At 44.2% G+C, this 26,112-nt stretch overlaps 1 protein-coding gene across 15 annotated transcripts; it reads left to right on the forward strand.

The window, feature by feature from the left end:
* The first annotated feature begins 305 nt into the window (after positions 1-305).
* On the forward strand, positions 306-20,637 carry HNRNPF (heterogeneous nuclear ribonucleoprotein F). Of its 15 annotated transcripts, none has more exons than XM_070491831.1 (5): positions 306-430; positions 12,221-12,356; positions 14,176-14,235; positions 16,453-16,530; positions 18,724-20,637. In XM_070491831.1, exon 5 carries the CDS (start codon positions 18,775-18,777, stop codon positions 20,017-20,019), a length of 1,245 nt encoding a protein of 414 aa, XP_070347932.1. In that variant the 5' UTR covers positions 306-430; positions 12,221-12,356; positions 14,176-14,235; positions 16,453-16,530; positions 18,724-18,774; the 3' UTR covers positions 20,020-20,637. The 15 variants fall into 15 exon arrangements, with proteins under 15 accessions (XP_070347932.1, XP_070347956.1, XP_014696967.1 ...); XM_070491860.1 differs by lacking the exon at positions 16,453-16,530 and adding an exon at positions 745-812 and having other exon boundaries at positions 340-430; XM_070491822.1 differs by lacking the exons at positions 306-430; positions 16,453-16,530 and adding exons at positions 927-1,392; positions 11,228-11,379.
* Positions 20,638-26,112: the final 5,475 nt, after the last annotated feature.

Consider the following 26,112-nt stretch of genomic DNA (forward strand, 5'->3'; position numbering starts at 1 on the left):
AAACGACTCATTTTCTTCTCAAACGCTGGTCTTCAACCCAGGCGTCCTTTGGGCTCGCTGTTTGACGGCCTCTCCCAGTCAGTACTTTCATAAGCTGAGGGGGACTCAACACACCCTCCCCTTCCCTAAGGAGGGATCGCCCCTGTCCCGCCGCGCCCCTCCCGGCACCACCCAACTCCGCATACCCGGCCGCCCCTGCGCCCGCCGGCCAACCCCCTGCTCCGCTCCCGGCGCGTCACAATAGCGCCCTCGTGGCCCCGCCCCGCACCCAGCCAGCCAATCCCAGGCTCCGCTCCCGGTGCGTCACAATGGCGCCTTCGAGGCTCCGCCCCCCGACTGCCGCCGCGGAGGCCCCGCCCTGCCGTGGTCTTTGCGTCCTTCCGGCTCCGTCGTGGAAGTAGGACTGTCCCTCGTCTTCCAGAAGAAGAAGGTGGGGTTCGGTAGGGAAACCGGCCTGCGCTCACGTAGGCAGGCGGAAGCAGGGCGGGGGCGCGGGGACCTGGGGCTGCTGCTCCCGAGTGCTGGGGCGGAGGGCCGAGCAGGGCCCGGGCACGCAAGGGCTTCCGGAAGCGCCGCGTGCACACGACGAGCAGGAGTTGTGGACTCCGGCCTGCCGCGCGCCTGACTCCGCCCCTCGGAAGCCCCGCCCAGGGCGCGCCGCCAGGGGTTTCCATGGTGATGGTAAACAAGCCTCAACTGCCTCAGCTACAACTGCCAAGTCCCCCGCGTTCCACCCTCCTCTAGGTGCTCAGGGGGACGACCGAGGCGCCGGGTGTGAGGAAGAGCGGGAGCGCAGAGACTCGGAGCCCGAGGTGAGGGGCGGGACGGACGGCGAGTCCGAAGCCGAGGGCCGCACACCCGGAACCGACCGGCGACTAGGTCCCGTAGGGGTGGCGACAGTGGGGCTGAGATTTGGGGTCCAGGGAGGCGGGGTCTGAGGTCAGGGGCCGCAAACCACCGAGGGACTGACCGTGGCCTCTGCTCACTGGAGGTGGAGACGGCGGTGCTGAGATTTGGGATCTGGGGAGGCGGGGTCTGAGGTCAAAGGCTTTACACTCGGGCATTCGACGGGGGGCTGACATTTGGGGTCTGGGGAGGAAGGGCAGGAGGGCCTCGGGCGGACTCCAGGGAGAGCAGGGCCCGAGAGCCTCTGCCAGGAGCAGGGTGAGGGCCCTCGGCGGCCGTCGGAGGGGGAATTCATTTAGAAACGAGAGCAGTTCCCTCACGTGGCCGGGCGCGCCTGGGAGTCGCCCGAGACTGGCTGGGCCTGGCTCCTCCCCCCTCCCACGTTCCCGCTCGCCGCGCCTCCACTCCGTGCTCGTGGCCTTTTCTTCCTCTCCGAGCCGCGTGTGTGCCCTGCGCGCCTGTCCGCCTTCGTCTCCTGCCATCGAGGTACCGTGTTCGCATTTTGGGTGAAACTCTGGTTCTCGTTGTCTTTGCTTGGTGCCTCCACTTGTGCTGAGCGAGCTTAATCGGCCGTTTGGTTTTCCCTCGTGCTTTCCTTCTTTGTATCTTTGAGTGTCTTGCTGATTCTTGACTGCGCCTAAGAAACTTCCGGACGCTGCCGGCTCCCGCGCGGCGGTCGCGCGGCGCTCTCTGCCTCCCGTGCGCCCGCGCGCTTCCCTGAGGTGGCGCCGGGCGGCCTGCGTGACCCGACCGGCCGTGAGCCCCTCCCGTTAAGGGCCTCAGAGGACCCCACAGGTTCCCGCAGACACCCTCCAGGCCCGGGAAAGTCCCCCCCTCCCCCGCCACCTGCAGCCCCCCGACCGGCATCCCGTCGGTCCCAGCCCGCCGCCCGCGGGACGCCCGTGGCCTCAGTTCTCTTCCTCTGGAGGCCCTAGGACGAACGGTCAGGCCGCCTGCTCTGGTTCACAATTGTCTGCGGGCGCCGGGGGCTCGGCCTGTCCTGCGGGCCGGGGGCGCGGCCGGAGGAGCCCGTGGCAGCTGCGCGCCGAGGGGCCACCGTGCGACCGCGGCAGCTTCCCGGAAGGGCCGCGGGGGAGGGCGCCCGGGGTTCGCTCAGTTGTCCGCAGCCTGGTGGAGCAGGAGGGTTTTGAAGGCTGCAAATAGTCTTCTATTTCAAATATCGTCGAAAGTACCGATTTTAATATAATTCTGTTACTTTTAGTCACGGTCTTAAAAGTTAACTATTTACTTCTGAGTTTCTAGTAAGGATGAAAATACCTCGGGTTCTCAGGGTAGACAGAAAATATATTAGAATCTAACCTATCAGTGAAAAGTGATGTTTTCAGTATGTACTAATTTCTACGTAAAATTTTTTCATTTTACAATAAGCGATTAAGGGGCCTGCGCGGTGGTGCCCCGGTTAAGTTCGCACTTTCCGCTTTCACGGCGCGGGGTTTGCCAGTTCCGATCCCAGGTGCGGAGCTACGCACTCCTTGGCAAGGCATGCTGTTGCAGGCGTCCCACGTATAGAGTAGAGGAAGATGGGCACGGGTGTTAGCTCAGGGCCAGTCTCCCTCAAAAAAAAAAAAAATAAAGGTATTAATTCCTACACTTAATGAGTTTTGGGAGAGAAGCAATTCCATACTTTGCCTTGGGGAATCTCATGTTCCTGTATGCACTTGTGTAAATTGATTAGGTTTATTATTTCTGTTATGATCTCCTTTTTTAGTTTTTTCTATTTTAGTAATGTTCTTGTAGTTTTTACTTTTTTTTAGGTGACAAGTGACTGGGTTTCGCTTGAGTATTGTTACAAAGTTCCCTTTGTAAACAAAATATTCAAGGAAAAATGTGAATTGATTTAAGGGAAAAGATTGATTAAATAGGAGCGTCAGTCCTCGGAGATAGGCAAAACTGTGGAGATGAGTGTGGAGACATACGGTGCCCATCAGAGTAGGTGCCTGGAGTGGCTACAGAAATGGAAGCGGGCTGCCTTCAACGGAGGTGACTTCCTGCCAACCTCCCCTCCCCGATCTGACCTCTGGCTTTTGGACTCTTTGTAGAACCACGTTAATTGATCCTTAGTGGGTCCAGGCGCATAGCTAGGGTTTACCACGTTTTCTAATCACATGCTCATGAGCAGTCTACAAGGGGGTATTGCTATTATTCCCATTGTACAAATGAGAAAATGGAGGCCGTGAGAAAAGAAGTCCCTTGCCCAGGGACAGCTGGGACTAGGACTCACCTCTGACAGGGATACCCCTTTGCCAGGGTGCCCTCCTCCCCACCTAGTTGCTTTGAACCAGGGTTCTTGTGGAAGACAAAAAGCTGGGCAGAGGGATAACCAGGCTTAGCTAAGACCAGCTTGGCTTATTTTACAGCAAATCCCAGACATAAGATTTTTATCGGTAAATATTTCAGCTTGTATGTCTAAGGACTTTTAAAATATAACCACAATACCATTATCACACCTAAAGAAATAATAATTCCTTGATATCAAAATCCCCAGTGATCAAATGTGCCCGACTGTGTAATAAATATTTTTATACAGGTGGTTGTTTTGAATTGGGATCCAAACAACATCACATTTTATATTTGGTAGATATATATCTTTTAAATTGTTTTAATCCAGAGCAGCGTTGTCCAAGAGAAATATAATGCAAGCCACATAGGTAATTTTACATTTTCTAATAGTAAAAAGAAACACATGTAGTTCACTTTAATAATTAGTTTAACTTAATATATATCCAAAATATATAACATTAAATTATATTTTTCATGTTTTTTATTCAAACTAAGCTTTCAAAAATCCAGTGTGTACTTTATATTTACCGGCCACGTTTCAAGTGTGGCAATTGGCTACTTTATTAGTGACAATCTAGAGGTTCCCCATTCTTAAAAGATTTTTCTTTGTTGAACAAATTAGGTGTGTGTCATGCAGAATTTCTTCCCCACACGCTCTGGGTTTTTCTCATGGCATTCCTGTGGTGGTGTTTGATTCTCTGTCCCCTGCGTTTCCTGTAAAATGGTAGTTACCTCTAAAGGCTATTCTTATTCTGTTGAGGTTTTTTTTTTTTTTTTTTGAAAGAATGCTTCATTCAAGATGCCCTCTATTCCTGCCAGAGGCATATTTTGGTTAGTGTTCCACCTTTGTAATGTTAGCAGCCATTGATGATCCTTCCCTCAATCCATTGTTTTGTTAATGGTTTTGAAATTAGTGATAATTTTAATTAAATATTCTTTCTCATTTATTAGCAAAAATACTCTACAGAGAGGAAGTTTTCTTTAAAGGCAGGTTAAGTTTTTGACTCCTTCGTTATGTTTATCAATATCCAGCGTAATGAATTGAATCCTAACCATGTGCCAGACAGTAGTTTTTCCAGTGTCATTCTGAAGGCCTGGATTTTAAATATATAGGATGTGTTTTAGTCCACTGTAGCTTTTATTCTCTTTGATGCTCAAATTCTCCAATTTTTGGCCTTCAAATTAGTTCCTGACTTTTTTGATAGAAACTCAGTGGTCTTTGATGGCTTCTTTGGTTTAAGGTGTAATACTTTTAGTGGATCCACCAAAGTTTATTCAGTTGGACCTCTAGTGATGGGCAGTTGGGTTGTTTCTAGTCTTTTCCTATTAGAAATAGTGCTGAAATGACTATCTTTTGCAGTTGTCTTTTCCCCTTTTTGACCAAAGGGATTGAACCACTCAATATTTCCACTAACAGTATTTAGAGTGCCTGCTTATCTACAGCCTTGCCAAGGAAGTATCTTATCAAACTTAGGTATTTTTGCCAATGTGATAGGTATTTTAAAGATTATTTCAAGTTTTGATTTATTGTATATGGCTGAGGTTGAGCATCTTTTCACGTTTAAGGATATTTTCTGTCAGCTCTCCATGCCTCTAGCCTATTTTGCTTTTTGGATCGTTGGACTTTTTGTCTCTTTAGAAGCTGTCTAAATATTAAGGATATTGACATTTTTGGGAAGTAAATTGCAAGTATCTTTCCCATTTTATCATTTGTATTTTTGCTTAGGTTATAGTGTTCAGCCATGCATAAGAGGTTTATTTTGTTGTTTTGTTTATAATCAAGTTTTTAGGTATTTTCCCATATTCTGGGTTTTGAGCCACAGTCAGGAGACTTTTCCCTATTCCCAGTTTTTAGAGGAATTCATCAATTTTCTATTCTATTATTTAGGATGTTTCTTAGCATGTCTCATAAAACATGGACAATTTTTAGTTAACTCATATTTTGCCTTCATTAATATGTCAGTGTGACAGATTGCAGTAATCAACTTTGAAATGATGGACTACAGTTGCATGCCTGCAATAAACCCAAGTTGGTCGTGATGCATTTTGTTTTTTGCATATTGCTGGATTTGGTTAGCTGATGTTTATTTAGGGTTTTTGCATCTGAGTTCATGAGTGAAATTAGCCTGTAAAACTTGATAAACTAATTCTAAAACTCTTGAAAATTAAAATTCAATTCCAGGTTGATTGTAGATCAAAATGTAAAGATGCAGATGAAAACAACAGCTTTATAAGTTAAAAAGATATCCATATAGCCTTGGGCTAGGAAAAAGATCTCTTGGGATACAAAAAGTGATATAATTATTAAGGGAAAAAACCCAAAACAATTCCTATTAGGTTTTCCTGACAGTATGCATCTTCTTTTACAAAAATCCTCACCAAATACAAATATTACAAATTCCTATCACATTATTTCCTTATAAATCTATTTACGTTGTAAAGACCCGTCATTGATGTCTTCATTCTTCATCTTCCCCTAATTGGGGTCTCTGTTCTGCTTTATACAATACTTGGTTAGAATAGTACTGTCCAGGGGCTTGGCCCAGTGCTTAAGTTCACGCCCTCCACTTCACCGGCAAGGCTCAGGTTTTTGCCGGTTCAGATCCTAGGCGTGGACATGGCACTGCTCATCAGGCCATTGTGAGGCGGCATCCCACATGGCACAGCTAGAAGGACCTACAACTAGAATATACAACTATGTGCTGGGGGGCTTTGGGGAGAAGAAGAAAAGAAAAAGGAAGATGGGCAACAGATGTTAGTTCAGGTGCCAATCTTTAAAAAAAAAAGTACTGTCTAATAGAATTATGATATGAATGGCATATAATTTTTTCATTTTTTTAATTGAGATGTATAATTCACATACCGTACAGTTCACCTTTTTAAAGGGTACAATTCAGAGGTTTTTAATATATTCACATGTTGCAAAAACCACCACTATCTAATTCCAGAACATTTTCTTATGTTGAAACCCCCTAAGCATTCCTGGGATAAATCTCACTTGGTCGTGGTGTATAATCCTTTCTATGTGTGCTGGATTTGGTTTGTTAGTATTTTGTTGAGGAATTTTGCATCTGTATTTATAAGGAATATTAGTATGTAGTTATCTTTTCTTGTGATGTCTGCCTGGTTTTGGTATCAGAGTATATTTGTTTGCTAGGGCTGCTGTAACAAAGTACTGCAGACTCGGTGGCTTAAACAACAGAAATTTATTGTTTCTCAGTTCTGGAGGCCAGATGTCCTAGATAAGGTGTCAGCAGGGTTGGTTCCCTCTTAGGGCCATGAGGAAAGGATATGTTCCAAACCTTTCGCCCTGGTTTGTAGATGGCCGTCTTCTCCCTGTGTCGTCATGTCGCCTTCCCTCTGCTTCTCTGTGTCCACATTTCCCCCTCTTATAAAGACACCAGTCATATTGGAATACAGCCCACCCTAAATTAAATGACCTTGTTTTCACTTAATTACTTCTGTAAAGACTTTATCTCCAAATCTGGTCACATTCTTGGATACTGGGGGTTAGGATTTCAACATACGATTTTTTGTGACACAGTTCAGACCATAACACAGGATAATACTGGCCTTGTAGAATGAGTTGGGAAATATTTTAATTTAGTGTATTTTAATATATTTTGATTAACTCCATACATCAAAAATATCACTTCAACATGTAATCAATATTTTAAAATTGAGATATTTTACATTCTTGTTTTAATCTTTAATTCAGCATGTGTTTTATACTTAACAGCACATATTAATTTGTACTTGCCACATTTCAAGCGCTTAGTAGCACTTCTGGCTAGTGGCTACCATATTTTTTATCTTTTGTACCTAACTTGTTCTTTTTCCAAAGCAGTTTTTCCTCTATGCTTTGAGAGTTTTTACCAATACATGCCTGGGTTGGGTCTTTTTAAAGTATCTGTTGGGAACTACACAACGGAGTTTATTTTAAGCCAGGAAAATTTCCTTCCATTCTTTATCTATCTGTTCTCTTGCCTCTATTTATGTCTTTTTCTCCTTCTGGGATTCCTGTTATTCACATGTTATATCTCCTGTCTCGTGTTATATCTTGTGTCCTCCAAATTTCATATCTTTTTCCTCTTAGTGTTTCTATTTTTTCTGTTTTGAGATATTTCTTCCACTTGGTTTTCCAGGCCCCTATCCTTTCTTTCAATTTATTACTAACTTTAAATTCAAAACTCAATTTTTGGCACCGGAAAGTTTTTTATTCTGTGGTTGAGTATCTGAAACTGCCTATTTTTTTCTGTTATAATATTTACAGTTTTGTCCAGCACTCCTTGTTCTCTGAAAACGGCCTGCTGTTCTAAGCTTTTGCCTGATGTGTGGTATCCTCTCTGGGTGCTGGAGCCCCTCTTAAGTACATTGTTATGTTCCTCTCTTCCTCTTGGCTCTGTTCTCCACTCACGCAGGGCAGTGTGCTGTTGTCCCCTGAGCAGCAAACATTGAGCACAAGCAACTACAGCAAGTCTCCACTCATGGCAGCTGCAATGGGACCTGACAAGGTATCAGCTCTCACAGACCACCAGGAGGTGGCTCCAGACCCCCTTCCCGTGGGGTCTGTGGTCTTGTACCAAAAAGGTCCCCTGGAGACCATGAGTGTAACCCACTGGCTCCCTGAGGCCTTCTGCCCAGCTCCAGGATCTGAGTGCTCATCCACCCAGGGGCTGCAGGAAACTTGCTAGGGGAGGTGGTTGGGAGACTATCTTCTTAGCAATTGTTTCCTTCATCAGAATTCTCCTTTCCTCCCCACCCCTCATTTCTTAGCTAGGTTAGAATTATTTCCTGCTATGGGGAGAGCACTACCAATTAATACAGATAATGAGATTTTCCCCTTAATTGAAAACAGATTTTTATTTTTAGCAATGGAAGTCTGATAGGGTTTCTTTTTATGAAAACCTCATCTGATACATTTTTTTTTCTGTTGTAACTTTAGATCTTGATTCTTGGGTCACCTGCAGAATGCAATCAGTAATATAGAGCAAGGGTTGCTTGTTCTGTGCTGGGTAAAAATTTGTTCCTTATATTAATTTCAATATGAGCATTATATAGATAGGATAGTAGTTTTGCTTTTTAGTTAACACAGCTCTTGAGAAGTGAACACTGAGGAAAACAATATTACTCTCGACTTAGGCCCTTTACTTACCGTAGGTAATAGTTAAAAGATAATGGAAAACAGCTTTCTTGTTGCTTATAGATTGTGTCACATCCCCTTTGATAGATAAAAATGTAGTAATAGCAAGAGACATTTAAAATGTTAAAATATATTTAATGATCCATCTACATCTCCTCTCTCCTTAATAGCTCTTAGGTAGCTTTGTGTATTGAATTTGGCATGCTGGCAAATTAGGTCAGAGTTCTCACACTTCAGCTGCATGAGGCTTTTCAAAATTTAGGTACAACTGTGTGGGAGGGTACATTTTTTGAAGAAGTTGGTCCAGACATGCATCGTATTCATATGAGTCCCTGACACCAGAAATGTTTAAGAGCCACTGGGTTGGTACTTTATGAAATTGCTAGTTTGGAAGAGACTTTTGAGGTTTCCAGTAGAACAGAAAACATCCGTAACAAATAGAGGTCTGGGCTCTGCTCACATACTGTCCCATGAGCAGAGAATTGCTTCTTCCCCAGACCTCTCTGTGCACCTTGAGTGGAAAACAGACATAAGCAGCAGAAACAATATCTAAAATTCTCTTGGGAATTTAATAAGAACTGAATATAAAGACTAAAAAGATTCATCACAAAAAAAATATTTATACAAAGCAACCAACACCAAAACATATCCTGGTAAAGGGCTGCATTTTAAAAATACAAAGAATTTGAACAAGCTTCCAGGGGGAATAAGGTAATGTACAAGGGAAAAAGAGGCTATGTAGTCTTCTAATTCTTAGTTTTAAACTTTAGCTATTTACCAGGGAAAAAAGGTTTCACAGTCCCACCCCGCCTCATGCTTCTGGTCTGTTTAAACATCACTTCCTGAGAACCCCAATGTAAGTTAATCCCTATTTTCTAGTGTTGGTCATTTCAAAATTTATCATTATACATTTATGTATTCATTTCTTTATTGATTTCCTGTGCCACTGTTCTGTGGACCTAGAACAGTGCCTGCCTCTGCTAAGTGCACGCTATTTCTGGCTAATGAATGACTCTTCAAGTCTGATCAATTTTATTTATTGCACATCACTGAAATCCTTTCACATGGTTCAATTTCCCCCGCAGTGTTTCTGTTGCAGGGTACCATCAATTCTTCCTAAACTCGTCATTCCTTCTCATCTCATCTCCATACATCTGTTCCTACCATTCATTTTCCATATAGCACCTTGACTGTTCTGTTGAAAAGCAAAACTCAAATTACACTACATTCCATTTTGAAACAATTAAGTGACTTCCCATTGGCCTTACAATAAAGTCCAAAATACCTTCCCAGGCCTTTTATAGAGGATCTTCCTCTACATCCCTCTTTTGTTGATGTCAGCCCTGGCTGCAAAGTGTTTTCAGGTGCTTTCTATCTCAGGACAACACGCTCCTGTGTGTCTTCTGTACATGTTGTTCCTTCACCAGGCAAGAACCACATCATGACTGATCAATTATTAACACTCGCCCTGCCGGTGTCACCAACCAGATAAGGAAGGCATATGTAAAACTACTTACCTGCAACAAAGACATTCCAATAAATTGAGAAAATGCACACCAGTCATATAAACTACCAAGAATATAGAAGAGGATTCAAATTTTGTGGGATGGTTTTTTTCTGTCACCCAGCTTCAGTAATGACCAATGATGGACAGTTCTCTGCCTCCCCCACCTTCTTCCCTCATGGATAATTTTGAAGCAAATCCCAGCCATCACAGTTTCATCCACAAGAACTTCAAAATGTATCACTAAAAATTAAGTCCTTTATTTTTAAACATAACTACAATTCTCTCATACCTAAAATAAGTATAAATATAATACTTGAAGATTAAATTTCTAGTCAGTGTTAAAATTCTCCTAAATTGTCCCGTAAATATTTACCAATTTGTTTAAATCAAGACACATATGTCTCATGCACTGTGAATCCTTGATAAATGTCTTAAATTTCTTTTATTCAATAAGTGGTCTTTTCCCTTAGAGCTATTTTATTGAAGGACTGGCTCATTTGTCTTTGCAGTGTTTCCCAGAGTCTGGCTTTGCAGACTGGATCACCATAGTCTCACCTAGTACCTGCCTTTATTATAAATCCTATAATTTGGTAGTTACTTCTAATTTCTAGTAAGTAGAGTCTTAAGACTTTTTTTCTTTTAAAAATAATTTTATTACTAAAAGTGTTAAACATACACAAAAACAGAGACGAAAGTATGATGAAACTCCTTCAGGTACCCATCACCCAGCTTCAATTAGTAAATCATGGCCCATGTTGTTTCATCTGTACTCCTGCTCCCTCCACTCATATTATTTAGAAACAGATTCTAGACATCAGATGTATCTCTAAATAATGTCTCAAATAAAACCACAGCAGCATAATTGCAACTTTTATAATTCCTTAATATAAAATAATTCAGTCACTGCTCACATTATTGCAATTGCCTTTTAATTGTTTTCCAGTCTGTTCATTTGAATTAGGATTCAAAGGTTCATAAAACGTAATTTGCTTGATAGGTATAAAGTTTAAGAATTGCATGTTTTAAAATTAATCTTTTAAAAATTATGCAAAGTATTTACATGAGTCTATAGTCAAATACACAAAATAAGGTACTGTATATACAAGGAGGTTCTACCTTTTGTCCGTTAGTTTCGGTTCTAAATTCTTGCCTCCAGAGATGATTTTTTTTTTTTTTTTTTTTTTTTACGGTTTGTCCTTCCACCTAAGCCGTACCCGTCCACCCCCCCACCCCGCTGGAACTCTGGACTTTTCCCCACCCTGGCATCTTTCCTGAGAACTCACTCAGAACGGTCTTCCTCGTTGCTTTTCTTTCCTCCTCCTCCCACTTCCTGCCTTGGCCGGTCGCGCGGGCGCGGGCCGCACCTGCAGGACGCATTTCCATTGGTGACATCTTGGCGGGCCTGTCGGTGGCACTTCCTCCTTTACACCCCGTGACCCACGTCCGGCTTGCCGCCCTCCCAGTCACGCGGCCTCTGCCTCTGGGACGCAGCCCCGCGCGCCGGCCTTCCGGACCCGTCGTGGTGAGCCGCCGCGAGCGGACGACCCCCGCCCGCCCATCCGCCACCCCCACTGCTCGCAGGTCCCGCGACCTCCTCCCTCCGAACCACCCCCCACGCTTCGGGAACTCTTCCCCCCTCCCCCCCTTGCTGCCCCGCGAACTCTTTCTCTCCCCCCGCCCCCCAGCTCCCCAGGATGTTCCCCCGACCCGACCCGGGAGTTCCACCGCCAGCCCGGAGACCGCCCGCCCCCCGCGGGCCCAGGGAACTTTTCCCCGGCCGCCCCAGGAGCCCCCGACTGGGGAGCTCCGCCCCCGCCCCCCGCGGCTCCGGGAAGCCCGGCCCGCGAACTCTTCCCCCGCCTCACCCCCCTCCCGGCCCGAGAACTCTTTTCCCGGTCCCCCAGGAACACCCCCGCTTCCCCCCTCCCCCCCCCGGGAGCTCCCCTCCCACCGTCGGGCCCTGGGAAGCCTTCACCCTGTGACCTCTTCCTCCTCCCCCCTCCCCCGGGCCCGGGAAGCCTCTTTCCTCCCCCCGCGCTGCTCGCCCTGCCCCCGCCCCGGAAGCTCCCGCTGACCCCGCCCAGGACCTGGGATGGGGCGCTCTGGGGACCCGCCTTCCTGCAGGGCTGGGCCGGCCCGAGGCTATCGGATCGCCAGGCGCCTGGTGGAGGCCGGACGAACTCCTTCACCTTGTCCCGGTCCCCCCGGCCCGGGAGCTCGGCGTCCGGGACCGCTGCTGTGCTTCCCGCCGAAACCGCTCAGGCGCGCCCCTGGCGGCCTGTGGCGGCGGCTGCGAGCTTGAGACCGCAGTTTCAACTTTCGTATGAAGCGTTTGCCCACAGCCAGTTGAGTTTCAATTTCAGGTTAATAACAAGAGGATGCACCTGGACTTTCCCCGGAGCCCTCTGCGTGTTTAAGCGTCCGGTGGAATTGGGGGTCCTTTGGCTGTAAACTGCGCTTGCTTGCTGAAAATAGGACTCAGCCCTGCTCCCCTCAGCGGTAAGTCCAAAAAGTGAGCCGCGTAGTCCTGAGGAGCGGCTCCCGCGGACTAGGGTTTAAGAGTAGAACTTTCTGAGTAGTTAAGATACCCAGGACGACCTGGTTCGTGCGTACTGCCAGCTGTAGGTTAAAGTTCGTTTACAAATAAGGGCGAAATTGCTCCTCAGGTGTCCCTGACACGCAAACGTAAAGGAGGGTGAAGCCGGGGCCCCGCCGCGTTCCCGTCCCTAACCGGGAAGATGGGAGGTGAGCTTTAAACCGCCCTGCGTACTCCGTAGATAAACCAATTAGTCACGGCGCTGGCAGGCGCACCCTGTTTATCTTGATTGGATCGACCTGAATCTGAACTAAATTCTGTCTCACCCGTAGAGTGGTGAAGAGCACATTCTGGAGAGCCTCGCAGGAGTCCAGGGAGCCTGTTAGAAATACAGAATCTCGGCCCCAGCCCACATCTGTGGTTTTAGAATCTGCATTAGAATCCCTTAGGTGGTCCGTGTTCACACTTAGCTCACAGTCCAGTCGCCTGCGGGAGTCGTGCAGAATCCTTGGCTGCACCCCGTACAGCACAATTACAGCAGAATCTCCAGGTGCGGGGCCCAAGAGCAATATATTTTAACACTCCCCCAGCGATTGCATGGTGCTGCTGGGGTGAGACCATTGCTCTCCATCAGCGCTTCAACGTGCGTTGTGCGCACGTCCCGGGAGGGGCCCCAGCTGTTGGTCTGCGGACCACACTAGAAGGAGCCAGGAACTGGGAAAAACCAAGGCAGAAAGGGATCAGATCACTAAGATGACTGGGTTTTACCCTTCACATTACACTCTTTTCTAGAGGCAGAGGGGAAGAACCATTGAAGCCTCTTGAAAACTTTCTTCCAGAGAATTTGAAACCATTTTTTCTTAAACTTTAATACTTATGCGGGATTTTTTCCTCCAAATAATGTCTCATGTAATAATCACAGGATGCTAGTAAGACAGGGCAGATACTGTCTTTAAGACAGTGGGCTCAGAGAAATTAACTGCTTTCCCAATTCTATGTTTCCAAAACTAAAATGTAGCTTAGTTCCTCAGACTGATCCCTGTGCTTCAGCACATATCCTAGTCCTTTGAGGACAGCTTTATCATGTGGCTGTGGGTGATGGTGATGATGTTTTTCCTATTGAAAAGCATATTTCAACATTTTCTCCCCTCATTCTTCCTCGGTTAATTAAAGTATCAGTGTCAGATCAAATACAGGTCACAAGAAATGAAGTTACCAATTAAAACTGGGAGAGAATGTCTTGAGTATCTCCACCCTGCCCCTCAGGGATTCTTGTAAATTGTAAATCCTGTTGAACAATTTCTAGCAAACAGCCTTTTGTTGAAGCCCATCCCAGTGACGATTGGGCTGTGTCTCCAGTCCTGTACGGGTCTGCATAGCTGCCCCTCGCCTTTCGCCCCTGCCAGGGTCGGCCCTTTTCCCCCCACCCCAACTGAGCCCAGCCTGCCCTAGATATTTAAATTTCCTTACCGCTCCTAGAGTTTTCTGTATAGAAACTCAGGAATTGGGTAAGTCTCATCTCAGCAAGTGGGATGCTTCCCTGCTGTTATCCCCTATATTATCCTATGAAAAGGTAAATCTTTTAAATTAAATGTTGTAGGGGCGGGCCGGGTGTGTACTTCAATTATGGCACCCGGTGGCTATAAAGGGCCTCACACAGCCTGGCCATGCTTTTCCCAGAGGAAGGGAGCTCCCATTCCATCCCAGCCCCAGGGACCACAGCCTCCCATCACTCTGGTGTGTGCTGGGGCACCAGGCAAGACTGCCATCTCTCTTTTTTAGGACAGTTCCTTGCCTGCCAGGAGCATCTCCGACTGTGGGCATCCCCCGTTGTTCTTTAAGGTGAGCTATTTTAAGAAATGTAATTTCTAAGTTTATAAATTCTAAGTTTAAATTTCTAAATTATATTCAAGCAGAAGATTTTCTTAGGAATGTGAAGTACAGTTTGTCACTAGCTTTAAGGCTAATGTTGAGCAGAACTCCACAGTGTTCTTCTTTTCTAAGTTTTAGTTAATGTCCTAAGTACTGTAAGTCTGCAAAGGATCCAAATGTAGAGGAGTCTGAGGACAAAAATGAAGATCTTATAGTATATTGTGTTAGCACCAAAGATTAGGTTTGAGTTCCATTGAAAGTTTAGAAGAATAAGAAATTGAAAGTCATAGGACTTCTCATGAGAAATGGAAGAGAAAGATAATTCTGGAGTAAAAAGCATTTAAACGTAGACATGTATTTTGGAAAAGAATGCTCCTTTACCTTGCTTTCCCAGAAGAAATCACTTTGTTTTTGAAACATTTTCTGAAACAAAACATTTGTAATCTGTTCTGTATTATTAGATGTTTTAAGTAATTAGATGAAATGTCAGTTCTTATATGCTTTCTACATGTCTTTTTCAGCCTAACTAGGCTGCCGTATTCTAGAGGGAGGTGTTGACCCTGCATGGCCGTCAGTTAATCTCTTGCTAATCTTGGCCCTGCTGTGCTTGGGCGGGCCACAGTGACCAACAGAACAGTCTGTCTGTCACAGACTCTCAGTGCAGTTTTGAAGACGCCTTTTAAACAAATCACAGCAAGAATGCTATGGGAGCATAGAACCATAAGACTTAATTTGTAGAAGGGGAAGATCTTTTGGAAAGTGGTATATTTGAGCTGAGACCTTAAGGATTAGTAGGATTTAGCTAGACAGAGATTGAGTAGAGTACATTTGGAGAGAGAATTACCACGTGTTAAATCCAAGGGATCAGAGAGCCTGGCAGCACATTCCAGGCACAGGGGAATAAATGGATAGAGGAGATTAAAACGGGTGGGGGGAATGATGTGAGCTAGATAATTGTTGCAGGCCAACAGAAAGTTGCAAGACCTGAGCACCCCCTTAGCCCTGTGGTTTGTGTTCCAATGCCAGTGGGAAGCCACTGAGGACTTGGAACAGGAGAGTGACAAAGTCAGTTTAAAAGAATGCTTGAGAAGTTTAAGACCACATAGAGTTATCTTGGAATGGGCTGTTGGTACTAGAATTAGAAAGAAATGTGAGGAAGTCAAAAGGGACATGAGGGCGATTCAGAAAGAAAATTTTAAAATTTGATAATTAACATCACAAAGGAAGGAATTATTGAGCTCAGACTCTGCCATGCAGTGTGCTAGGACTGAGTTTAGAGCTATGAGAAACCTTTATTATTTGTTCAAATCAAGAGTTAGAGAGTAGGATTTAGGGGTGTGGGTTAGGGTAGAGAATGGTAACACCCCGGAGAGATGATGAATTCATTGGCTTTGAGGGCTTGGGTGCAGTTCAAGGATTACTTCGGTTTCCTTCTGGAGCCTCTGGATGACAGGTAAGGCCATTTATGCTGCAACCAGGGTGCTATAGAAGAAGAGTTTCTGGAGAAAAATGCTGGTTCATTGTACATAGGAGCTGTAGAGTAGAGTGTGTATACCAGTCTCGGCCTTAAGGAGCTTAAGGCTGGGAACTTCTGTGTCCTGAGCCCAGAGCTGGTCATGGAGATCCAGGGGTCAGGTGAGGCTGCCTAGAAAAGAAGGACTGGGTCCAAGCCCAATGAGTCCCTCCAGTTGAATGTTGAGGAAGGATTCACACAGGAAGAGGCTGAGAGATAGTGTCTAAGGAATTAATAAGAAAACCAGGAGACAGTTGCATCATAGGAGCCAAAAGGAGAGAGGATTTCTGGAGGGAATGGGTGAATCCTGCCCTGGGAACAAGTAAGGTGAAGATAAAATACTTGTTCTCTTTCTTTCCGTGGAAGTTCCTTGGTAGAGATCATGTCCTTTTAATGTTGGGGGGGTGGAGGTGACGGTAGAGGCCTTTTAAGGAGATTTTATTGAAAGGGAAAGCAAATCAGCAAGTAGCTGGAGGCAAAGTTGGCATCAGGAAAGGTATATATTACGGGATTGGTAAGAAATGAGCATACTTAATTGCTAAGGATATAGTCTTCAGCGAGAGAGATTGAAAATAAAGAATCTCTTGAAGGTGGGTGGAGTTGGGACCAGAGCAGAGCTGTAGGTAATGATGTCAGCTGTAAGGAGAAGCAACTCCTTGTTTCTAAATTCCTAGACTTGGTGGCAGTTCCCTTTACATGGTCCCTAATCCTCTGAAGTAGAAGATGATCAGCTGAAGTGAAGAAAGATTAAAGTATGTGAGGTTATCACAGACATTTAAGGGCTTTGGGAGAGTGGGGAGTTGTGGTGGAACTATAGGCAGTATGGAGGGCCCACTTTAAGGTTGGGGACCCTGATTTTCTACAGTAGTCATTCCCAACTTTGGGCAGTTTTATCCCCTAGGGAACATTTGGGAATGTCTGGAGACATTTTTGGTTGTCACAACAGGGGAGGGGAGTGCTAATAGCATCTAGTAGGTAGAGGCCTGGGATGCTCCCTGACATCCTATAATGCAGAGGTCTGTCTGCCACAACAAAGAACTGTCTGGTCCAAGGTATGATCCATTGTGCTCAGCTCTGTGCCCCTGAGCCACTCAGTACAGCCATGGAACGTTCAGATCCTTGGAATCTTCCAGGGCTCTCTTTTACTGGGCACAGTAAAGGAGGAACTGCATATGAATTCCATTTATTGTTGGGGGAAGGGCTGAAATTATCACTAAGAATTATCCTTTCATACATTGGCAATTTAAGATGACTAGGCCCTGCATACAATGGCTGTATCAAATATTTAAATTATAAAAATTGTGATGGGTCAAATGGCAACTCGCCAATAATTTTGTTTTCCCTGATATTAGTGCAGTTGAGCATTTCATACATTTATTACCAATTTGCTTTTCCTTTTCTTAAATTACCTACTGGTGCTTTCTACATTTTAAATTGTGGGATTTTTATAAAAATTATTTTAGGAGCTCTTTATATATTTGTCCATATTTTGCTATAGTAGTGTAAATGCCCTATTTTATCTGGAATATTTTGGTGATTCATTTGAGGTAAGGTTGTATTTTCTCTTTCTACATGATGATCAGTGTGCCCACATTTCTTAAAAAGGCATCTCTCTTACCACTGATTTTAATAGCTGCATCTATTACACTTGTTGTAAAATGACACCTTCATGAAACATTTAACTTCCATATACTTACATGTGCCCATTTTGAGCATCGATCACTAAAAATATTTTTGGCCCTATCAATATTTTTACTGTCTCTATGTTATGTGTATATTGCTATCAGATGGCTCAAGTCATTCTCCTCTTCTTAAACTGCCCTTCCACGTGGATTTCACCTTTACTCTCTTTCAGTTTGGGCTCTGGGTGCCAGATGCCACACGCACTTCATAACAGTGTCAGGAAGGGCACCTCTTGTACATGGAGGTGTTCATGCTCTTTCTTCAAGTCCCTCAATGAAATGCACAATACATACGTTACGTTGATCAACATAAGGTGGTTTTATGTTGATCCTTTTGTTTATATGAGAACCTGAGAAGCGTATAATTTAATTTCTATGTTTATTGCAGTGCACATAACTAATATTCTGCTGATGGACTTGTTTCTTTGTCTGGATATGTCTTCAGTTTGGCCTCACACTTAATATATTTTCTTTGATTTGACAATTTATGAACAAAATGCTCCTTCCTTAGATTCCTTGTTGCCGTTGCTGTCTTGTATCCTTGCAGCATTGCCAATGAGAACGCTGATTCTGGTTCACCCTAGTGTCAAATAAAATGTTATTCTGTAGTGTGGTTTAAAATAGTCTTTATCACTTATTTTTACTTACATTTTTAGAGTATCTTGCCATAAACAAGTAAATTGGTTAAATGTAAGGGTTGCACTTTAAGAAGAATCTCACAGAGGAGCACTTGTAAATGAACTACCAAACTTCTTCCTGAGAAATATCTGGAATAAATATGAATATAAATATAACAGGAAAATGCCCTTGCTCTTGGCTAATATTTAGATTCCTCTGTATTCAAGGCACCAAGTTACACCTATGCTCCTGCCTTTTACTTCAGTGGTTTAGCAGTTCACTAATACATCTCATCTGCTTTCCTCTAGTTCTGAGAAATCCTCTTATAATTTCTGAATGTTGCCTCAATTCATTCTCTTTCTTCTCTTCTAGAACTTAGAATTGACCATTAGAATTTATAGATTTTGGCTTGCTATTTTCTCAAGACCTCTCATTTGTTCTGTTTCTATCTATCTGTGAGTAATATATACATTTTTGGAGAGATCTGGGATTGAATCTCAGCTCAACTGTATTTGGTATATTTCTTCACAGCTTTAATTTCACTCATCGTTCTTCATCTGTAAAATGGGGAAAACAATATTTGCTGCATATTCTTGTACATATTAAATGAAAAATTATGTAAAGTAGTTTTTGCTTTCTTTTCAGCTACAGAAAGCAACACCCAAGCTTGTTTAACATCTGTCCTGTCAAGTGTCCATGATGCTGGGCCCTGAGGGAGGTGAAGGCTTTGTGGTCAAGCTCCGTGGCCTGCCCTGGTCCTGCTCTATTGAGGATGTGCAGAATTTCCTCTCCGACTGCACAATTCATGATGGGGCTGCAGGTGTTCATTTCATCTACACTAGAGAAGGCAGGCAGAGTGGTGAGGCTTTTATTGAACTTGAATCAGAAGATGATGTAAAAATGGCCCTTAAAAAAGACAGGGAAAGCATGGGACACCGGTACATTGAGGTGTTCAAGTCTCACAGAACCGAGATGGATTGGGTGTTGAAGCACAGCGGCCCAAACAGTGCCGACACCGCGAATGATGGCTTCGTGCGGCTTCGAGGACTCCCATTTGGATGCACCAAGGAAGAAATTGTTCAGTTCTTCTCAGGGTTGGAAATCGTGCCAAACGGGATCACATTGCCTGTGGACCCTGAGGGCAAGATTACAGGGGAAGCCTTTGTGCAGTTTGCCTCGCAGGAGTTAGCTGAGAAGGCTCTAGGGAAGCACAAGGAGAGAATAGGGCACAGGTATATTGAAGTGTTCAAGAGCAGTCAGGAAGAAGTTAGGTCATACTCAGATCCCCCTCTGAAGTTCATGTCTGTGCAACGGCCAGGGCCTTATGACCGCCCAGGTACAGCCAGGAGGTATATTGGCATTGTCAAGCAAGCAGGCCTGGAGAGGATGAGGTCTGGTGCTTACAGTGCAGGCTATGGGGGCTATGAGGAGTACAGTGGCCTCAGTGATGGTTATGGCTTCACCACTGACCTGTTTGGAAGAGACCTCAGTTACTGTCTCTCGGGCATGTATGACCACAGATATGGAGATGGTGAGTTCACTGTCCAGAGCACCACTGGACACTGTGTCCACATGAGGGGGCTGCCGTACAAAGCCACAGAGAACGACATTTACAACTTCTTCTCTCCACTCAACCCCGTGAGAGTCCATATTGAGATTGGCCCTGATGGAAGAGTGACAGGCGAAGCTGATGTTGAGTTTGCCACTCACGAAGAAGCCGTGGCAGCTATGTCCAAAGACAGGGCCAACATGCAACACAGATACATAGAACTTTTCTTGAATTCCACAACAGGGGCCAGCAATGGGGCATATAGCAGCCAGATGATGCAAGGCATGGGGGTGTCAGCCCAGTCCACTTACAGTGGCCTCGAGAGCCAGTCAGTGAGTGGCTGTTATGGGGCTGGCTACAGCGGCCAGAACAGCATGGGTGGATATGACTAGTTTTGTAGGAGCATTTGAGTTGTTTCAATCAAATTTTCACAGGCAGCCAACAAGCAGTGAAAAGCAGTTACTCTAGAGGGAGCTGTGGGACCCATTTTGCACCATGAGTTTGTGAAATCTGGATTAAAAGAATTACCTCTTCAGTGTTTTCTCATGCAAACTTTCTTCTAGCATGTGATATTGAGTAAACTAAAACTATTTTCAGCTTTTCTCAATTAACATTTTGGTAGTGTACTTCAGAGTGATGTTATCTGAGTTAAAGTAGTTTTAAGTACATTAAATGTGGATCTTTTACACCACATCACCGTGAACACATTGGGGAGACGTGCTTTTTTGGAAAACTCAAAGGTGCTAGATCCCTAATTCGAAGAGGAACATTTCTCATGTTTGTTCATTCTAGTTTATTTTCATTTAAAATCTTTTAGGTTAAGTTTAAGCTTTTTAAAAGTTAGTTTTGAAAATTGAGACACATTACTAATACTGTAGGAATTGGTGAGGCCTTGACTTAAAACTTTCTTTGTACTGTGATTTCTTTTTGGGTGTATTTTGCTAAGTGAAACTTGTTAAAATTTTTGTTAACTAAATTTTTTTCTTAAAATAAAGACTTTTTCACAATGACTGGCACAGACTATCTACTCACCAGAAAGCAGCAAAATGACTGGGTGATTGAAGAGAATTCATTTTAATACTACTGTATTTCAGTGTGAATTTCAAAATAATTTAGCATGTGAAATCCATGATTTCCCTTATGTTCTTCCAATGAGGCTAAATTAAAAGTCAGGTTAAAAAAATGTTAAATATGTGAGTGGTGGAAATAGTGGTAGAAACACATCCCGGAAAGAGAAAATAGAAGCACACAGTCCCAGCCTCCTGTGACTTGTGCTCTGTTCTTCAGCCATTTGTAATGTCCTACTTTATTCTGGAGTTGCATCCATTGCCATAGCTAGGAATCCTTAGTTTTTGGTGCCAAATAGATTGTGAGTCATTAGCCATAATTTGTGTTTTAGGTTTTCTTTATAGAGAATGTGCTGATTTGAACATTCTTTTTTTTCATACTTAGGAATATTTCTATAGGGTACACTCCTGGGTTAGCAATTACAAGTTATTGCAGGATACACGTTCTCAAGCTTGAGGCCTGTTTCCAAGTTGTTATTAGAAAATTGTCATCCACTTAGCAGTGGAAAGCAGTGTACAAATTACAGGCAGCTGTGCACACAGCATGTTACCATCACTTTATGACATACACTAAATAAAACCGTCAATACTTTAAAATGTGAATGTAGTTTATTAAACAAGCTTGCTTTAATAGCTCTTATTGGTAATGCTCCCTAATTTATTTTCCCCACTTTAATAACCATAAAGCTGTAGCCCATATAACCTAATTTCACCAGTTTAAGCATCTTTGTTTCAAGGGACCCACCTCCTCGGTCACAGAGAAAATGCTCTTGGTTAAGCCCCTGAGGGTTTTAAAAATAAGTCTATTTGTAGACTAGAGCCTTACTTTGGCCCTATTTGGCTTCTCAGGCCCACCTTAACTCCCATCCTTCCCACCAGTTTTCCAGAGACTCTGAGGGCCTGAGATAGGGCAGCATCACCAGCCAGGAATGCCAGATGTGCCAGGACACAGGCAGAACTAGGGATATCCACTGAGAAGACAGCATGAGAATTATAAGGAGGCAGAGACCGTGCACACCTGTTCTAGGCCATGTTTACAGGGTCTCTGCCTATCCCTTGGGCCCACCTTGCTCCAAGTTTCAGGCAGCAGTCCACAAAAGGCTGAGTTGTGAGGAAGACCCTGAAAAACCCAGGTGAAGCACGTGGGAACTTATGAAACCTGTAATGGGAGGGACTAGGATGCCATAAAAGACGTAGATTTGATAGGGCAGTGAAGTTGCAAGGAGTATATTCATCGCCTCTAAATCTTATACTAAGTTTAGGGTCCAAATAATGGAAGGAGTAGGATCCAAGAGCCTGGGATGGAAGTTTGGGGGAATGTGCAAGGTGACCTTAAATTCCAAGGTGACGCTGAAATCTTTGGGCCAGCAGCAGTGGCCCTTTCCCTCTTAACTAGAAGAAATGATCCGGAGGCCTCACCTCAGGTAGGTGCTTATAAGATGAATTCTGTCCCGTCAAAGTCTGCTCCAAGTCACTTTCCAGAATGGGTTGGGTAAGCCAAATCCACCTTGCTGCCTGTTTTTGTATGGTATATGGGCTAAGAATGGTTTTTACAGATGCATCAATTTGATGGCAAGGAGCCCTGATTAAGAAAAGTCTGATCTCCCCAAGAATTCATTAGTAGATCTGTAGTACAAAATACTGTACTTAATTATTTTGAGTTCCGTCAATAAGAGATTATGTGGGGGCCAGCTCAGTGGTGTAGTTTGTGCCTTTGGCAGCACAGGATTCATAGGTTTGGATCCTTGGTGCGGACCTACACACCACTCATGGAGCCATGCTGTGGTGGCTTCCCACATACGAAATAGAGGAACATTGGGAACATGTTAGCTCAGAACCCATCTTCATCACCCCCCACCCACCCAGAAAAAAATTTTGTGAAACTTTCAAATTTGCCTTGGCCTGTGAAACCTACATGTCTAGCCCCTTAAAAGTTTGACTTTTCTGTTCCAGAAAACTAGTATCAGGACCAAGCATGAGATGACAAGAGAGTCCCCACTGTAGGAGGAAACTGACATTTTGCCAAAAAAGCTGAAGGTCCTGGTTGGTATGTATGAACCAGAGTCAGCACATGAGAGGACCTTGAGGATGCTGAAACAGAGGGTTGAGTATAAAACAGTTGGTGTGGGGTATCTCTCTTGACTCAGGATTTAAATTATGAGCAAAATGCTTGCAGTCTATCATAGTAATATGCTGGAGTTAATCCTTGAAGTCTGGAAACGGTGACCTACGGGAGGGAGAGATGCTTGATGTTGAGAAAGGGGTTGGAGGACTCGGAGATGGGCCTGCTAGGAAAGATTTAGTATATAAGGCCAGAAAAAACTGGAAAAGTTTCCCTGGAAGGGCCCAAGAACGCTTGCTAAATTGATAAGGAATGAGCTAGTAGGGTGCACCAGAATTTTGAGAAGCTTAATGGAAGCTCTCATCTCAGTCAGAGTTGGCAATAGGAGAAAATAGGGATAAAAGGATTCCAGAAGAACAGAGGCCAGGTAGTGGCAATCATCAGATGTGAGGTAAGCATGATTGCCATAATAGGCTGCAAAGTCCAAAAGTCAGTAAGGGGCCTTGACCTAGCCAGGTCTGTGGTGAAGGCTAATGGAGCTCTGTGTCCAGGGGCCACACATGGCACAGCTATGACGTCCATTAGCCTTCTGCTCTCAGGTCTTAACTCCTTTTTGGCTATGTGGACAGAAAGCTGATTAAAAATCAGGATCTTGTTCTTTTTCCAGAACTGAGCCAGGTCTCACCCAGAGACCATCAATTGAAGAGGAGGAACGGCCTGGCAACATTGCAACAATTGTATATAATCTATAAATCTTCCCCTTTGAGGCCAGGAGAATGAAATGACCCGGGTCTCTTGAGTGCTGTTGGATATGAGGTCTGAGTCGACATTGATACCAGGGGAGGTGATACAAATGGATTCCCAGACCCAGTTTGTCTGACTGTGGGTCAAACAGGTTTGCAGACCCCTCCGGTTATCTCCCCATGTGAATTAGTAGGAAGGGGTACCTTAGGCAGTTGACAGAGCCCTCACACTGGGTCCCTGGCTTGTGAAGTAAGAGCCATAAAGGTAGGAAAGCCAAGAGGAACCTCTCAAATTGCATTCCCCATCCAAGACAGTGAATAAGGAGAGGTGGTGAGATGTGTGCGCAAAGTCTGAGGTTAGGGCCAGGCTTGAAGACTCAAAAAGGCAAGTATATGTCCTTTTCATTTGTCTGGTCCCAGCAAACAGCAGATGGATTCTGGCAGATGATAGCAGACAACCAGGAACTTAAGCAAGTAGTTTCCCCAATCACAACTCAGTGCTTAATGTAGTATCAAATACGTCCTCTTCGATCAGCATCAAGCAGGAGATCAAAAACCATTTTACCATCTCATAACACGAGCATCAGAATACATTCCCTGTTTTTTTCCAGGGCTGTGTAACTCTTCTGTTCTCTTTTACAGTAGGGTCTAGAAAGATAATGATCATCTTGCCATGATCCACTATATTGTTGACGTGCTCATTGGACTGGGGGGGGGGGGGAGCAGCAAGTACTCTGGATGCCCTAGGAAGACACACGTGTGCTAGAGGGAGGAAGAATTCAGGGCTTTGCCATGTAAGGGAACTTTTTAGTGTCTAATAGTCACGGGCAGGGATCCTAAAACTAGGGTCCATGGGCTAAATGTGGCCTGTTGCCTGTTTTTGTAAATAATGTTTTATTGGTACACAGCCATGCCCATTCATTTATATTTTGTCTATGGCTACTCTTGTGCTACTTTGGCCAAGAGATAGGTAGTTTCATCAGAGACCACGTGTCCCACAGAGCCTAATGTATCCTATCCTGTTTACTATCTGAGCTTTCACAGGAAATGTTTGCTGACCTCTGACCTTGGGCAGAACTGGGACATTTTCTCCAAAGTAAAGGTCAAGATTTTCCATCATTAAGAAAGGGCATAAATTTTGGTAAAACATTTAGGATTTTGGAGAAAGCTTATTTTACACTTGAAAATACTACCCAATTATTAGGTGAGCAGAAGGCTGCAGCAATTCTGCAAGCTGCTGTGCCATCTGCTGCAAAGGACATAGCACGTCCCGGCATGGAGGTGTCTGTGTTCATAAATGGTTTTGTGTGGTGTCTCTGACAATTCTCCTTAAACAGTCATAGCTCAGACCGTGAGTGTTGGGAATCAAGGCCATGTCTTCTGCAGCAGAGAGCTATTTACTATTCAAAAAGCAGCTCCTGGGGGGGACTGGCCTGATGACTAGCGGTTGTCACGCACTCTGCTTTGGTGGCCCCGGGTTCACTGGTTCAGATCCCAGGCACAGACCTACACACCACTTATCAAGCCATCAAGCCATGCTGTGGCGGGTGTCCCACATATAAAGTAGAGGAAGATGGGCACAGAAGTTAGCTCAGGGCCAGTCTTCCTCAGCAAAAAGAGGAGGATTAGCAGCTGATGTTAGCCCAGGACTAATCTTCCTCAAAAAAGCTCCTGTGGGCTACTAAGCTCACTGTGCTAAGACCATCTTCATGCTCTGGGTGTTGGCAGATGCATCAAATTGTAAGACTCTTAAGGCATCTGTTTTGTTTTTAGTTTATGTGTAAAAATTCTTGCACATATTTCATTAGATTTGTTTCTAAGTATTTTACATGCTGTCTTTTATTTCATTTCCTGAGAGTCTGTTGCTGGAACTAGAACTACTAGGATTAAAAAACTGGATTTTTGTGGCCTTGCTAAATTCACTTATCTATTTTAATTTAAATGTAGCTTGTTTGGATTTTTTTTACATACCAAAAAAATGCCATTTGCAAATAATGACAGTTTCATTAATTTCTTCCTAATCCTTATGTACACTGTTCTTTTCTTGCCTTGTCTGCTCTTGGATAAGTTTATTTATTTATTTATTTATTTATTTTGGTGAGGAAGATTTGCCCTGAGCTAACAGGTGTGCCAGTCCTCCTCTATGTTTTGTATGTGGGATGCCACCACAGCATGGCTTGATGAGCAATGTATAGATCTGTGCCCAGGATCTGAACCCACGAACCCAGGCCACCAAAGTGGAGTGCACTGAACTTAACCACTACACCACCAGGCTGGCCCTGGTAAATTTTTTATCATTAGAAAGATGATGCTGAACAAAGTTGGGGTCAGAGGGCATCCTCATCTTATTCCCAATTTCAGAGAGAAAGCTTCCTTATTCCTCCATTAAAATACCGATTGTTTTTTGGTTGCATACCCTTGATTAAATTAGGAGAATTACCATTTACTGCAGGTTTAGTATAAGTTTATTTTTTTAGTCATTATTAAATGTTGATTTTTATTTAATGCATTTTTCCTTCTTATATTGTCTTGATACTCCTTATTATCTATCTCCCAATTCACTCATTCCCTTCAGCTAAGTCTAATTTGTTGTCAAACATCACTTAAGTTCTT

The sequence above is a fragment of the Equus asinus genome, chromosome 2 (genome assembly GCF_041296235.1).
Source record: "Equus asinus isolate D_3611 breed Donkey chromosome 2, EquAss-T2T_v2, whole genome shotgun sequence".
Taxonomy (NCBI): Eukaryota; Metazoa; Chordata; class Mammalia; order Perissodactyla; family Equidae; genus Equus; species Equus asinus.